Below are 15,942 nucleotides of genomic sequence, written 5' to 3'. Positions count from 1 at the left end.
CCAATAACGATAATTTTAATTTTGTCTGAAGCTTATACTTTTTTCATTCATTTGTTGTCTTGTGTACAGTCTGATGCATTGATGCTAATCTTATTTTCTGTGCCATTTTATTTATTTATTCCTTTGCGTTAAATTTCAAACTACAGGTGTTCGCGTTTGTAAAAATTCTAACAGCATGGCTGCGCGATATATCTTCGTTCAGCGCAACAATAAACAATTTCAAAAAAAAAAATCATATTAAAAAAATTATAATTCATTTCATTACATTTTTTTTTCACTTCTTAAACCTAAGAAATGAAAAGTGCTGCATTTGATAATATTTAGTGACATATTTCTTGCAGCCGTCTAACAAAAATGCACTTTTTTTTTTTTTTTTTTTTTTTTTTTTTTTTACGAGAATAGCATACAAGCTAAGTTTATGGGTTAGCTTTAAAAAATTTTCGAAAAATATACTGGAACTACACATGGAAATATACTGTGCAATAAAAAAAAAAAAAAATGTCTTTCATGATCATTGAGAATTTCATTCTGTTTTCTATAATTTTCAATAAAGATACTTAAGCTTTCAGTGATTTATAACTCAGATTTGGTAAATATTAAATGACTAATTATATGAATATATAAGATTTCATGTTGATTAGGAATTGAGTTAAAAATTAAGTAATAGCAAATTTACAGTATTACAATTTGTATCCTGAAAGGAAATTTGGTAAATTCATTTATAGTTTAAAATCTCAATCTTTGTTGTTGACTCCCCATCTGATAGTAAATTGTGCTTCGTTGAAGTTCATTAGCTAGACTTCTGTGCACGGCACCCTCAGTTGATCGCCATTTCAAAAGCAACAACTGGCTTCTTTTGAAAACAAAAAGTAACATGAATTTTACATAATTGCTTATTCAAATATTAGATGAGTTGTTATTCTAAAGGCAGTTTCCTTTTTATAAACTAGACTTTATATTCTAATCCAATGCCTAAAAAGTATTTGGGGAATTCTATTTTCCAATCATTACTTTTAATCCGAAGCAGGGCTAGGTTGAGTATTAATATATACATTAAAACCTTTTTCTCGCTTTCGAAATGGCCGGAGTGGTTGAAATTAAGATGAACTCAAATTTTGTGCCCTTCATGTGCTATTTTAAGGTATCAAAAAAGGCAATATTTTACACAATTTTTCTCATATTTTTACACAAGAAGATATAAAATACAGAACGATATTTATGCAATAAAATTTAGCGAAAGGGAGATTTATTTAAATGCTATCTTATATAAAATGAAATGAAAGAAATTGAATAAAGGTGAGAAAATAAACCTAACGTAAGATTTCTCAATAATGAAGCGAATTATAATTCCTATTTTATATTCAGTGTGAGATTTTATTCTTTCTGTTCGGGTAGTTCGACGAAAACAATGAATATTTGCTCTGACTTTTTCTAGATGCCTCAGTCCGCATAGAACATATATTTCAACACTGCAGTCTTTTATAAATATAAGTAATATTTACTTGCATAATTAAAAAATTAGATGAATTTCAGAATGAAAATAATTTTATTTCAAGCCGTAATTTATCCATTTTATTTTCTAAGCAACTGAAGAAAATTAATAAAATGAAATATATACGATGAATCTGGCAACAGTGAAACGATATTCAGAATCGTAATCTTTATTGTGACGTCATACTACAGCATGCGCTCGATGTTGTTAAACAACCGAACCACTACACATATGTTTTGTGACGTCATTACCGTCAACAACATCAACAAACTGGCTGAAATCAAAGCATAAAAGAGAACGTTTTCTGCGTAGTGTGTCATAACATATCGCTACAGATCGATTATTGGAAATATTACTTATGCCATTTTTAGGAAAAGATTGGCGTTCCCCTGGTGAAGCCTGGGTAAAAACTTCAGAAGGCTGGGAGAGAAAGAAAATATTGGAATATAAGAGCAATCATGGTCAACAAAGGTAAACAAAGCATTTGTGTAACGAAGACATTTAAATGTGTTATATATTATTTTTGTCTTAAGATTGAAAAATGGGATATTTCATTATTTTCGAATTATTCATATATATGTTACTATTAGCAAAGATATTTCAAGCAAATTTTAATAATTTAAACATATATTTTAAAGTAGAAAAAATTTTTATTCTTAAAGAATTATTGCAATTTTTAAAAAAATAATGTTCTAACAAATTAAAAAATTTCTATAAATTACGTCTAGAAAATAAAAAAATTTTTAGAGGATTTTAAAATTTTTTTTATTTAATAAATATACATATTTTAACTAACAATGGTTGAAGTCAAAGATAATGTAGATCTAGATAAAATTATTAAGATGCATTGTATCTTACTCTAAAGTCATATTTCAGATAAAAGTGTAATGAAAGATGGAATACATTGGATGGAATACAAATTTTTTTTAATGCTCTAGCAATTATTATGATGCTTTTGTTTATTGACATTTTTGAGATATTCTGTTATTCCTTTTATTCTTTGTGAGGAGCAAAATTTATTCATGATAGTTTGAAAAGGAACTAAGAAAAAAAAATATTCATTGAAAGACTTGCACTGAAAGTTACCATGTTACTGTGGCAGAGGGTAGTTTTAAAAATATTACATATACGTATCAAATTGATTCATAGCTGTGATATCAAAATTTATGTAGTTAAATATTCACAATTTATAAGCTTAATTAAATAAAATAAATGGGAGATAAAAATTATTTTGAAAAATCTGAATTGTTTATGTTTGCAAGCAGATAGTGAGTACAAATATTAGCAATTTTTAAAAGATATTTGTTGGTTTCATAGATATTCAGTTTTTAAAAATATTTAATAGCCTAAATGTTAAAGAGGTAATTAATTTCTTTGCACTGTTTTCTTACAGATTATTGTCAATTTACAATTACACATATTAATATTGAATTATTTAGATTCCACCTCAATATATATATATATATATAGATATATATATAGAGAGAGATTTTAAGATGAATTAATATTTAAAAATTAAAATAAACATAAGAAAAATTATGTGTTAATAGTTAGATAAATTTCACTTTCATATATCTTGTGGTTTTCGATTGGAAATATCTTGAATTTTTATTTAATCCAGATTGTTCTTGAAAAATAAACAATTATTTGAAATTGAAGAAAAAAATGTAACATTTTTGTAAAAATTTATAATCCCCCTTTTTTTTTTACTTTTATTGAAAGAAGGAATAGCCTAAGTAAATCAAAACTCTATTAATCAAATCTCATTTACTTTAGCTTTTTAATTTTTGTCTTATGTATTTCATATTTTCTTAACTGATATGAGATATTATTCTTTTTAAATAAAATGTAATCATATCATGTATTTTTGCTTATTATTTTATTTTTGAATATATTTATTGTCCAAGATTAAAAAATAAAAGTAGTGTTTTTTAGATGGAAGTTTTTTTTAAAAAAAATTTTTGAAAGCATTTAGAAATTATTTTTTTAAAACTTATATGAAAATACTCTTAAACTTTAATTTAAAAATTAATGATTAACAATTATTCTTCTTATCTGAGACATTTTGTTTTTAACGAGACTAAAAGATTTTTTCCATTTTTTGAAAAAATTTACGGGGATTTGTGGTTTAGAATATATATATATATATATATTATTTTAGTAATCTATTTATTCCTTGTTTGTAAATTAGGAAAAAACCAAGAAAAGTATGCAATTCGAAGTCTGTTGATTCTGTAACTTTATTAAAAGTTTTTAACTTCTTTGAAATGAAATTTCTGTACTCAGACAGCTAGAGTTGGAACTTTCAGTGTTTGAATGTCATCCTGTTTAACTTAAGTTACAGTTCATTCTTTGTGATACTCTTCATAACATACATAAACAAGGATAGTTTATGGTCCACTTCGTTTAAAGTGGTTTTTATCATTGAGAGGAGAAAGGCTATCTGCTTCTGTTTCTTTTGTTCCAGAATAAGACAGAATTCAAATTAGTTTTCCAACCCAATTTAAATTCCGTTTCCTTCTAATTTCTGACGTAGCATATGGAATTTTATAAATCTCTCGAGTTAGTTTTGTTTATTTCAATTCTCGTAAGAAAGGAAAGAAGGAAAAACGATTTCAAAATTCTCGTTTTAACGAAGAGGGAGAATTATTGTCCTTATGCTGTCATAAAGAGGAACTTCGTAATTCATTATTGCAATGTTTTTTTACAACTTTTTTATCACTTTAGAGGAATCTTTATATTATACAGCACATAATATAAATATAAAAGTCGTTCGGAGTGTAGGTGTATTTTTGATATTTCCTAAACTACTCTGTAAAAATTCTGATTAAGTAAGAATTTTGTTAACTTTTCTACGTCCAAGTGTTAATCAAATATTCATTTAATTAAAAAAATAAATCGAAATGTTGATGTTTTCCGGCTGTAACTACAGAATAAATTATCGGACAAAAATATTTAACTCAATTTAAGTTTAATACATGTATCATTTTCATGCAATTTTCTTTAATTTTTATTAATTTTTAAGTATAATTTGTAAAGGCACCATTCATCATTGTAATGAGGTTCAAATTATTCAATTGTTTTTATTTCACGTGCATTGATTTAGCATATTATAAGCTTTTAACATTCTATTTTTCGGACTTTCATTACTAATTTGTATTGCATGCCCCATTAAAATGGCGTCGTTTTAAGCTTGATAAGCCATTTTATGCATCTTTTTGATAATAATTAATGCGGATTGATAAGCCATTAATTATGTGGCTATGAATTAATTGTCGAGTTATAAGCCATTTTATGCATCTTTCTGATATGAATTAATGTGAATTTACTTCATTTAAAAATGCATTAGTAACAACACGTCTTTAATTTTATTGCGTACTAGGTTTCTCGCGAAGCAGGCCGTAATATGCAACTTAATATAGTTGAAATTTTATACTTTATTTCAAACGTTTTAAAAGAAACTATATTATGTGGAAAGAAATAATTCTTAACAAATGTAAATATCGTAGGCAATAAATAAATAAAAATGAATCTGAATTTTTTCAATTCAAATTTTAATTTGCTAATGTGATATTTACAATAAATCATTATTAAACCGAATTTTCTTAAAGAGAAATATTGTTTTATATCAAGTTAAAGTCCGATTTCTTCAAATGAGTAAAAAATCGTATTAAATTATGAGTTCAGCTTGAATTACTGCGAGTGAAAGTCATCCAATCTCGCAGAATTAGCATCACATCAGGAAAGAAAAATTTACTACAGAAAGAAATGATTATAAGATAATTTAATAGGGATTAAGTTTCGATTGTGATAGTTATAAGTTTTCCAATGCAAATATATTCCAGTTGTTGGAGACAGGTTTGGATATCAAATTCAAATCTTTTAAGGAAAAGAGTAATGCAAAATAAAGCTTTAAGGCCGTATATAATATGTTGGCCATCGAATTGCCAAAAAGAAAAGAAAAAAGCCTCACACCTTTATAATTTTACTGTAATTATAAATTGTTTGCTGTTAGTTAATGTAAATTAATTAAAAACTATCCTTTATTACAATGTCAATTTCTCATATGAATATAATTTGAAATTTTATTTTACATGCCATGTTAATTTTTATACTCTCAGCTATCAAGAAATAATTCATAATTGATAGTAAATTATTAACGCTCACTAAGCATAGAATAAAACTAAAATATTTTTTACTCTGTTTGCCATGACACCAAACTTAAATACTCTGTGCAGAATTAGAAAAAAAAAAAAAATGCGAAAATTTTCGGTACAAATTTTTTCGACATCCGAATTTACTCTCCTGTATCGAATTATTTAAAATTATAAATATTAATTATACAGTCAAAAAATATGGTTTAATTTTTTATAAAACTTACACATGCGTGTTCTTCATCTTAGCCGTAATAAGATCGAATTCAGCCAAATTTTTTAAGACAAGAGAAAGAATCCTGTCGACTTCTCAAAGTACAAAAATTTACAATACTCTTTCACTTGTCAGAATTAGATATCCAATTAATTAGAAATTAACTGAAATTTTGCAATTTTTCCACAGTATCTGAAAAAAAATTATCTAAGGTATTTTTTACAGTCTTAAAATTCTAAATTTTGTATTTCCAACGATGTCATTTTTGTTTATAAGAATTTTTTTTTTCGATTTTTATTAATTTAATAAATAAATGAAAGAAGACAAACAATTTTTAAATAAGGAAATTTATAGATACTTCGGGGTTTTTAAAAATCGTTTGGTTCAATTGATATTCTCATTTTGATTTTTAAAAAATGCTTCAGGCGATAAAATGTGTTTTTATAATATTTTACAGAAGTAGTTTTTACATTAAGAATATTAGATAGGAAAATATTTCAATCCCATCGAAAGTTGAGATTATAATTGTTAATATAAAAGCAGATGAATCGAATCTACTATACAATCATGTTATGATTTTCGGATTTTAGAATCTCTTTTTAATTTTTTTTTTTAATTAAAAGTGAGGAAGTAAGGATTTAATACGTTTATTTTCTGCTCTGCTTTCCGTTAAAACTCCATTTCCTCTATTTAGCAGGGAAAATGCCACGGTCTAGATTCAGATGCCCCAGTGAGTTAAAAAGTGTGCGAAAAACGAATGTCAGCATACGAGGCACGTATGGATTTGCATGTTCCTCAAGTTTATTTTCATTTTATGACTTCCTTGCTCACATTTATCTTTTGATATAAAAGATGGTACTTCCGTTACCTTATGAAACCTTTTCCAAGGCATGTGTTCTGAATTCTTGACAATGTTCTTCATTCACCATATGGCGTATATGGAATATTTCTTCCTCGTATAATTTTTGTTTTTGAAACTAAATATATTTTTGCGGAAAGAAAAGTTTTATTTGTAACTTTTGTGATTTTTTTTGTCTTTATTTTAAACCATCCGCCTTTGACTACCTGGTGGCTTGCTGGGAGTATTTATTGTGTTTAATTTTAATTAAAGCTTAACTTGTGTGTGATTAGTTCTACAAAGTATTTTTATAAAATCTTCTTTATGGAATATATATAAATCTTCTTTATGGAATCAAGTCCCTTGACGTCATGCGCCTTTAAAAGCGTGCTGATAATGTAATTGCATGTTGTAATGTAATTTCATTTTTTTATTTTTCGTATGAACTGCGCAGATAATAAAAAAACAGAATATTTATCTGTGATTTCAACAATGGTAGAAAGTCACGCAATTAAATATTTTATGAAATAATGCATATGGCATGAATTATATCGTGAAAAGTAAAAACAACTTGCTTGTCACCCTCACTGCCTATCCATCTATGAACTCAAAAACGTTTTCAGCTAGACAAGTGAAATTTAGTTAGTATCAAATTAGTTTTCTATCAAATTTTGAATGAAATTTATTTGGAGGAATTCGGCCTGCCGGGCTGTCTGAGCACAAATGTACACAATAATTAGAAACTATAAAGAGTGAGATATATAAAATTTGGTACACATATTAAGGAGATAAAATGTAGATCCATATCGAATTTGGAACCAAATCTATAAAGAGATTGATTGTCTGTCGGTCTGTACTTTTGATTACTCGCGAATGCGATGATTCAAAAACGTAACAACTTTGGAAAAGAAATTTGATTTGCAGTTTTAATGTTTAAAGTAAAATATTTTCAAACAAGTCCCAAAGAGTTGACCGTCTGTCGGTCGGCACTTTCGCGTGCATGTAAATGAAACAATTCAGTGACCTAAATAAATGAAATTTGGTTTGTGATCTTGTGATTATAATTATAATTTTGTAGCAAATTTCGGATTCAATCGGCTGGAAAAAAAGTCCTCCAAAATACATATTTAATTTTCTGATACTTTTGTACTAACCGCATACAGTAATGAATCACCTTCCCGAAAAATATCAAAGATCGCACACTAGATTCAGTAAAGACTCCAGGTTCACACCAAAGATCGATGTTTCGTAAGTATTGTTGCACAAGTTTTCTTTACAATGCTATTAAGCACTCAGCTGTCATGTATGGGACTCTGAAAATAAAAATCTGAGCACTTGTGGCATCAAAAACCGACTTTGCCCAGGTACATAATTGTTTTATGCGGTGGGTGAAGGGAAGAAAAACATCTTTATTTGAGAGAATGTGAGCAAGTTCTGGAAATATCTCTTTCGTTGGTTTATACACGAGATAATAAAAGCAATTTTCATGACGGTGATCCACAATAAAAATTTTATTCTTTCTGTTTGTCATAATATTTATTGCTGATATGCTGTTGAAATGAAGATTAATTTAAAAGCAAGCAAAAATTTAGAAGGAGAAAAGGGGAACCGAAAACGTGTAGTACTTAAGAGAGAAGAGTTAAATCCGGCCTAGTTTAGATCTCCAGAAGAAATTTATCAAAATTCTCTGGGAAATCAATATGGCTTACGAACATCGTATTTGAGCGGATTATATTCGTTAACCTGTCTCTTTCTGCATTATTACTTTCTCCCAAAAGAAAAACAAAACTGAACATTATTTGCATAACGACTAATAATATATCATTCCCTCGAGCAAAAATTTCACTTCCTTGTCAATGCTTGCTTCTCCAAAGAAATTCTCGCGTTATTCTGACCCTCATTATATTTGATGGTAGTTTCTTTAAGATAATAAATCCCTTTCTGTGACACATTTCGCCTGATGGCTCGTTATCTTCCAGCCACAAAAATGGTTTATTGCTTTTTATGGTATTCCTTATAGTTAAGGTGCTCCACGACTTGAAAAGAATGAGTAGTGTAACTTAACCTGTTTTGTTTTCTTACTGTCTGCATTACCTTGCAATTCGAGGTTGTATATTGCGTTCGGAATTATCCATGAGCCAAAGAAGAAACTCATTTTGAATCTTTTATTGGTATAAAATATCAGTTTTAAATATTTATCGACAGCTATAAAATTCGACTGTGCTCAACTTTCTAATATGAAGAAAGTATTACAATCGTCAAAAATTTATATGGTTTGGACCTTCCGAGTTTTAAAAAACAATTATTGGATTGATTTGTTAGAGAATACAATAACTCAAAAAAAAAGTTTGAGCTAGATGCAGGAAATTTGGTATGTAGTAGTAATAATTTTTATATATCCGCGTTCTAAAAATAATTATTTCCTTATCACTCGAACTCTTGGTTTACTTTAACTTCTGAGTTGTGCTTGCTCTTATTTTCCACGATGACTCTAATTTGCCATATCAGCGAATTCCCTTCTAAATTTATACAAGTTCAAAATACTTTCTCATGCATTTTACACTGCTTTCTACCTACCTATTCGGTTGATTAGATTAGATTCGTGAAATTCCCAAGACCGAATTAGCGAGTGCAATATTCCTCGAATTCTTCATATGCGATAAAATGAAATAAAAAAAGGTAGGAGGAGTGAATTTATTTAAATATTTTTATGTTATTATTTACTTGAATAATGAATAGTTCCTATGTAAAATCTTTATCTGTATTTAACAAATTTATACTTTGCACTTCAATAAAACAAAATGCATTTAAAGTTGAGAAAATGACGAATATGTTTTGTTATTTTGCCACTTTTTAAATCAGATTCGAAAAAAGTTTGTAATCTCATCCTATCAAGGGTTGTATATATTTCTGTCATAAATACGAATGTTTCTAAACTTTTAGAGTTCATAAGAACATTAACATTAAAAAAAAATATTTATGCTTTATTCCATCTGCCAGAACAAAGCCAGAAAATGATGACTAAACATTTTGATTTAAACTTGATTTTACTCATTATGCATTGTTATATACATTTATTTTCCAATTTTGACCTTATCTACTATTTATTTTTATCAGTCAATAACTCCTAGTTGAACATCTCGAGGTATAGGTCATTTAATTTGCCGTTAATTGCCTCATATCTCCTGTTGGCAATTGACATGCTTTTTGTGTCTACCTGAAGCTAAACACTGTTTGTATTTACCATAGGAATGACCTATTTCTTGTCAGAATTCTAAACGAGTCCTTCATACGTATATATATATATTTTCTCCACGTCTCTCGCACGCTTCAACTTCCTGCGTTCTAAATTTCAAGGTGAAAACTTGGGTATCCCTGGTATTATCGATCGGGTTTTAGCAAGGCCTTACCTGTCATCATATCAAATGCTTGTGTTTGTTGGTATTTTAGCGCTTGATTGAATGTGTTTATGTCATATGAAAACAGGTGATCTAGGAGTTGACGATTTTGAATTCTTTATGTTGTTGCGCTGTCAGTATGCGTTATTATTCTGCGCTGAAGTGGATAAGATATATTTTAATTTTTTGAAGCGCAATCTTAGATAGGTATTTTTAGAAATGTTTTATTTGACTTAGTTTTTTTTTTTTCATTTAGTTTTATTTTTTGCATATTTGCTTTGCTTTTATAATCAAACTCTCCGAGCTTGAAATGCAACTCATTTATATTTTTTAAATGTACATAAAATATTTTTTAAATGATAACTAGACGCCAGCTTGCTCGTTCAGATTATTGACTTTGTAGGCTATTAAACGATTAATATGGAATGCACTTTAAAAAAAAGTTGGTTTATTTGCTACGTCTTAAAAATATGAATTTAATTGAATCAATCTGCACCAAATTACTAAGCCTGCGTCCTGGCCTAGAGGTAGCGGGTTTTCCCTGTGATCTGGGCATCCCGGGTTCTGGGAGTCCTGGTTCAGCCATAATTGTTCTCAACCCTATGTCCTTATTACTTAGCCGGCGTATTGGCCTAGAAGTAGCGGGTTTTCCCCGTGATCTGTGTGCATCCCGGGTTCTGGGAGTCCTGGTTCAGCCATAATTGTTCTCAACCCTATGTCCTTATTACTGAGCCTGCGTCCTGGCCTAGAGGTAGCGGGTTTTCCCCGTGATCTGGGCATCCCGGGTTCTGGGAGTCCTGGTTCAGCCATAATTGTTCTCAACCCTATGTCCTATCTGTGAGGTGTATCAGAGAGCTCCCTATTAAAAAAGGGGTTGTGCAAGCGAGTGTGTGAGTGTCATCTTCATATGAGCTAAAGTCAGACTTCTGCCCTCGGGTGCTTAGGGGTCCTTACCCTCAGAAACTACTGCTCCTTCTTTCTCCAATCTCTTATTTGGTTTGAATTGGAGTTCAATCCGCGGCGGATAAACAACAACTAATTACTGAAAGTACAAATTAAAAGTTACATATACTACAAAATAAAAGCGAAATTGCAATTTCGGAATTAATGTTAAAAAAAATTAAATCTTAATTTTAACATTGGCAAAAAGTTTGAATACTTTGATGGTTGAATTTTAATTTCATAACATTAAAAGCATCATAACATTGTATATTAAACTTGCAGAATTTATTAAAAGTTTAAAAAAAACTATACAGAAATGAAATCGATATCATAAAAGAGAGTTTTTGGAGTTTTAATATAATGCAAAAACTTCTTTTGTGAGATTAATAGTTTTGAAAATTACGGTCATCTGTTTCCATAGGTAAGTTACAGCGAATATCCATATCTAGTGACGGATAAGCCTATTTTCGCCCACGATTAAATTCTCTGTTTAACGCATATTTCTTGGTTTTTTTTTTTTTTTTTTTTTTTTTTACATTGTCTGACTGAATGAAGTGGTTGAAATGTGTGTTTTTATAATATAATTATTTCATTTAATTAGCGAAGTGTTGAATTAAGTGCAACTGTAAAAACGCCGAATAAAGCAGTATGAAGCGTTCATATATCGATATGTTTACATTTGACTGTTGCCATTCTGTAATAAGTAATACGAGCGATTTCTGTGCCACGTACGTAAGCGTTTATTAAATATATATAGAATTTAAAGACTAAAATACTTGCGTGTCATGTGACATGCAAATATTATTAAGAACGGTCAATGCAACAGATAGTTAGAGCTATTAAATTTGTCATGCAGTAACTTTTTCAGTAGTAGATTCTCACTGAAAAGCGGATTTTAAAGTTTGAACTATATTTTAAACGAAAACGAATCGAACGGTTAATATTTTTTTCTCCGTAATTTCGAAATATATTACTGCTCAACAATTATTTTTATGCTGCCTCCAAATTAATTAAAAAATAAATAAATCAATGAATAAAAATAAGCTTTATATTGACATCAGTTTTATTTCATTGCGATTTATTTTTTTCTAATTGCAATGAATTAAAAAAATATTTTCAAGTATATTTTGCAACAATAGTTTTCATTGCTTTATTTACTGGATTCGTTATCACTCGCGTTGCAAGAATATTATTGTTTTGTGTGCATATTATTGCTGCTATATATTAAAACTAAATTTTAAAGATAGCCTCAAACATTATCCCGTTACCATGTTTCGGACTAAAGATAGGACTATCCTTTAATTTTGCTTTTTGGCGTAAAAAAACAACTTATACTTAAATTCAACTTCTTGCTCCATCTGACACTCGCCTTTATAAACCGATAGATTATCAATTCTAATGATAAAATCGTATGCCAAATTTCATCATTGAGATTGTTACGTTTTTACTTTCTCGTGTATGAAATATAGAGAAAGTGTAGTTGTCGTCAAAGAATTCGAACTCGAGATTTCCACGTTTTAGACCTGCTTGAGTTCGAGAAACACATTTTTTGAAAATGCCCGTCTGTCTGTCTGTAAGGAATAACTCAAAAACGCTTTGAGCTAGAAGGTTGAAATTTGGCTTATGCCAAATTTGTAGATTTCTATCAAATTTTTAGTAAAATCTGTTGAGAGAAAGTCCGGCTATTCGAAAATAAGTTAACACGGTAGTTACAAAACGAAGATAGCTAAATAGATAAAATTTGGTACACAGATTTAATATCTACAGTGTAGACATATGTATAATTTCGAGCTAAATACACCTACGGGTTGACCGTCTGTCGGTCTGTACTTTCAGAAATATGTAAGCACGTTAATTCAAAAACGCAATGACTTAACTATTTCAAATTTGGTATGGGATTTTGTGACTACAAGCGCAGTTTTGTGTCAAATTTTTGTTTCAATCAATTGAGAAAAATGTGTCTAAAACAAAAATTCGACTTTTGAATAATATGCCATGGATTGATCGCCGAATAATTTCTTGCCGAAGATGACACAATAGATTCAATAAAAATGTTAAATTTACGACAAAAGTTAATATTTCGAAAGTATTGTATGCCAATGCTATGTAAGACGTTCTCTGGCATGACAAGTTCATTAGAGAGTATGCGAGAAAGTTTTAGGGAGACCACACCCACTGATTTAAGCAATCATTTTGATAAATAGGCAAACCGAGAGAGTTTTCAAAAATATGGAACTCACATTTTACGTTCTCGTAGAGGTCTTAAAAATGAAGATTCCTCAAAATTCCGAGATCGAGCTTTGACGCATAACTATTCATTCGTATCTAACAAGTAAAGAAGGCGTACCTTTTCTTTCAAAATGAAATGTGATTATAATTATTTTAGAGAAATACTCAAAATATTCACAAAAATATAGCCTGCTTCAGTTTTTTAAAATTTCCTTTTGAGTCACTGTGAGTTTGTATCTTCCAATTATTTCCTAAGCTATATTTTCGACACGTATTGGCTGAAAATATCTGCCATTTTTTTCCTACAGACAAAATGAACATAATTTTAGATTAGTGTATTTCTTCTGATACACGATCAATTGGCAACACCCAGCTTCGAGTTGCAACTAGTCATGGAACAGTGCATCCGTGTTAAACAATAGTTTTTAAAAAGAAGCACTGTTGGTAATTGGAGCATTGCTAAAAGGAGGTTAAATAAATGTTGTTTTCTTGAAAAATGAGTCATCAGGATATTCATTATGGTATTCCCAAACCTCTTTTTTTGGACCCAAAAGAATATAATAGAAGATTGATGAAGAATGGAGATTTAAATAAATATGGCGTTCGATTCATTTCGATAATGGAAAAAAAAAAATCCAACACTTTGAACGAAGATAAAAATTTGGCTGTGAGAATTTGATAAAGAATAATGTTCTGTTTTAACAGAATCTATATATTCTTGAATGTATTCCTCTCCCCTTTGTTTTCTTTGAGAAATAAATGTTATAGATTTAAGGTGATTCACTAAGTTCTATATAACTTTGCCATTTGATTTTTTAAAATTACGTGACATGTTATTAAAATATTCGTTTGTATTTTGGATTTTTCTATGCAGATATTTATATAGTAGGTAATTGTAGATTGGACAATTTATTAAACGCAAGTCTTGTTATGTATATTATATGTTGTGGGAGTCCTACCACCATGGCTTTGAAAGTCTTTGCTTGTTGAAACTTGCACCAATCATCAACACCTTTCAGGCGTTGATAATATAGAAATAAAGAAATACTTCACTAATAGCCTTTTGCATATCTTGTAAGTTAACCCTTTACACTCGGATGGTGCCTCTCACTCACCATTCAAGATAGTGCATCATTTTGACGTTTTATTTATATATTTTTCAAATTTTGATTTTTAAAAAATACCTAAAGAATGGTGATGCAAGTTAATTTTTCGATAAAATTCAATTTAAAAATAATAAATATTTTTTTGCATAGCAATAACCAATTTTCTTGTGTTAGCTGTATAATTTTGCATCGAATTATTTTTCCGACTGCAAAGGGTTAAATGTGTTGTTACGAATTATAATTCCGTTGTAGTTTTGCAATTTATAATTGCAATATAAGTCGGTTTTCCTTTTCCATTTAACTCTTTTGTACATTTTTTTTAAATTTTTGAATAAGCGTTCCAACCCTTTGCTATATATACTCAATACATTCTAATTTTTTCAAAATTCACATCATAAATGTCTTTTACTGCATAATATATATATAAAAAACAAACATAGAAATAGCAAAATTTTACAATTTTAAGACCAATTTCTATTTAAAAATGTTACTTCAGGTTTGTATTTGTTTCAGATTAAGTATGTTTTAATCGCTGTAGCTATTCTTTTTCTAATGCACCTTTGAAAAAATGGTAAGCTGTTTTGTAAAGAGAAAAATGGTACACACGCATGCAAAAGTCTTAGTTATTGGAAATCGGTGTTTTCAAAGTAATCGGATACTTTAATTTATAATTTAAGAATCAAAATTTAATTTGGGGGTTCAAACATGCAGTTTATTTGAAAGTATAGATAATGGTGATTATTTATTATACTATATGTAAAGTTACTAGATTTTATGCCTTGGAAATTTAAATGAAAGTTACTATGTTGAAGAAGTTTTAAGGACGAACCTATGCTTATACTAATATAGTGTGAGTCACAAAGACACCTGAACTGTACTAGCGGAAGTTTTTCCAAAAATATACAGCTTGTTATCCTGTTGATAATTTTTGCTGACAATACTTATCTTAAAACTGAAATAATGATACTGTAGTACCCTCATCGAAAGCTTAATATATGACAGTCTCAAAATGAAAAATAGAATCATTTTAAAAATATCACCAAACAGTGAAAATAATATTGTTTAAAAATTGAAAAATCTTAAATATTTTTTCCTTTGGTTGCTTAAAATCTAATAAAATATCTATGTCGATTATTCAGATTCTTGAAAAATCGTTTGAGTGAATATGAAAATTGAAATCGTTTGGTTAAATACATGCGAGAATCCATTACCATTCTCCCTTCCTCTTTTACTTACAAATTAAGGAATAATTTGAATTAATAAGACTCGGTATGTTTCCATATTGATATTGGATCCAGTTTCAGTTGATTTGTGTCTAGACAGGAGTTCCTTTTTTGCTGGCTTTCTAACTGTGTAAACTCTGCTGTCCACAAAAAACAGAAACCAGCAACGGGACATTGCTTCAAGGGTGTAACGCATGGACTGTTTTACCACTATTTGTTCAAGCGCGTGATTAATGCATTAAATGGGGATGACAGTTTTAAGTCACGCACTTTGTAGAATGACAAATAGCGTCGAATCAGTTTTCTAACGAGTGTCATGGGAATGGGGGAATTTTCGAAACTTCAG

General features: G+C 29.1%; 1 protein-coding gene across 1 annotated transcript in view; it reads left to right on the top strand.

Moving 5' to 3' along the window:
* Positions 1-1,715: 1,715 nt before the first annotated feature.
* LOC129989157 (F-box only protein 25-like) overlaps positions 1,716-15,942 on the top strand; it is a 69,072-nt gene continuing 54,845 nt past the window's right edge. Inside the window, exon 1 of the mRNA XM_056097506.1 lies at positions 1,716-1,963. Within this exon, the coding sequence (XP_055953481.1) occupies positions 1,851-1,963 (113 nt within the window). The 5' untranslated portion in view covers positions 1,716-1,850. The remainder of the gene's footprint in view (positions 1,964-15,942) is intronic.

Source organism: Argiope bruennichi, chromosome 10 (genome assembly GCF_947563725.1).
Source record: "Argiope bruennichi chromosome 10, qqArgBrue1.1, whole genome shotgun sequence".
In the NCBI taxonomy this organism is placed as follows: Eukaryota; Metazoa; Arthropoda; class Arachnida; order Araneae; family Araneidae; genus Argiope; species Argiope bruennichi.
The sequence above is the reverse complement of the archived record's forward strand: the minus strand, read 5'-3'. Positions and strand labels throughout refer to the sequence as shown.